The 1,486-nt window shown below is 51.5% G+C and overlaps 1 protein-coding gene across 1 annotated transcript; it reads right to left on the bottom strand.

Moving 5' to 3' along the window:
- Positions 1-306: 306 nt before the first annotated feature.
- SOX2 (SRY-box transcription factor 2) lies at positions 307-1,254 on the bottom strand. Its single transcript, XM_065410425.1, has one exon. The coding sequence runs from the start codon at positions 1,252-1,254 to the stop codon at positions 307-309; it is 948 nt and encodes a 315-aa protein (XP_065266497.1).
- Positions 1,255-1,486: the final 232 nt, after the last annotated feature.

Here is a 1,486-nt window from a genome sequence, read left to right as displayed (position 1 = left end):
TGCTTGCAAATATTAAAACATTTTTTTCTCGTCGCTTTTTGAGACTAGCTCTAAATATTATTGGTAAAGACTTCTGCAAACTTTCTGCAAAGTTCCTACCGTTTCACTAGAACTTTTTAAAAGTTTTGTGTAGTTTCTTCCCCTCCAGAGCTACACAAGTTCCTTGTTGGTTTTATGTATGCCCTCCCCAGTTTTCTCTGTACAAAAATAGTCCAAAAAAAAAAAGTCCAGAATCTCTAATAAAAGTGTTTTGTTTGTTTCTTCGTTTTGTGTAGTTTTCCTCCCCTCCCCCCCAACCCTTTTGTCTTACATATGTGATAGAGGAAGTGTGCCATTAATGGCTGTACCAGGAACAGGTGCACTCTGGTAGTGTTGGGACATATGAAGTCTGCTTGGGGCAGCTGGTTCTGGTACTTCAGCACCTGGTAGATACATGCTGATCATGTCCCGAAGGTCCCCAGCTTGGCATGGAGCCCTTGAATGGGAAGAAGAAGTGACTACAGGGGGACTCGAGCTGGACTCCGTCTTGACCACCGAGCCCATGGATCCCAGGGCCATCCCCGGGGTCCCTTGCTGGGAGTAAGACATGCTGTAGGTGGGCGATCCGTTCATATAAGTCTGCGAGCTGGTCATGGAGTTGTACTGCAGGGCGCTCACGTCGTAGCGGTGCATGGGCTGCATTTGAGCCGCGTTGTGAGCGTTCAACCCCGGGTGCTGTGGGTAGCCGAGCTGGTCTTGCATCATCCCATAGCCTCCGTTGGTCCAGCCGTTCATGTGAGCATAACTGTCCATCCTCTGGTTCACCCCAGCTCCCAAGGTGGCCCCAACCCCTACCCCAGTGGTCATGGTATTGGTGCCCGGTGCCAGCAAGCCCCCGGGCAACGTGTACTTATCCTTCTTCATGAGGGTCTTGGTTTTCCTCCGGGGTCGGTATTTATAATCCGGGTGTTCCTTCATATGCAGGGCTCGGAGCCGCTTGGCTTCGTCAATGAAAGGTCTCTTCTCCGCCTCGGATAAAAGTTTCCACTCCGCCCCGAGCCGCTTGCTGATCTCGGAGTTGTGCATCTTGGGGTTCTCTTGGGCCATCTTCCGCCGCTGGCCCCGGGACCACACCATGAAAGCGTTCATGGGTCTCTTGACCCGGTCCGGGCTGTTCTTCTGGTTGTTGGCGGCCGAGTTGGAGTTGCCCGTGCCTCCCCCCGAAGTTTGCTGGGGGGCGGGAGGCTTCAGCTCGGTTTCCATCATGTTGTACATTCAAACGGCTCTTGCCTGGAACAAGCCTTCGGCAGAGAAGCGAGAAGCAGCAGCAGCAGCCACACAAAGTCCCAAGCTGGACTTTTTTTTGTTTGTTTCTTCCTAGGGAGGGGTGTGGAAGGGGGGAGGGGGACTCCCCAAAAACACACACTTGGCTCAGGATTAGGGTTTTCCTCTTCCTCTTGGCTGATGGATTAATAATAATAATAATTATTATTATTACTGGAGCCTT

The sequence above is a fragment of the Emys orbicularis genome, chromosome 9, assembly GCF_028017835.1.
Source record: "Emys orbicularis isolate rEmyOrb1 chromosome 9, rEmyOrb1.hap1, whole genome shotgun sequence".
Lineage (NCBI taxonomy): Eukaryota > Metazoa > Chordata > Testudines > Emydidae > Emys > Emys orbicularis.
This window is presented reverse-complemented; position numbering and strand designations above follow the sequence as displayed.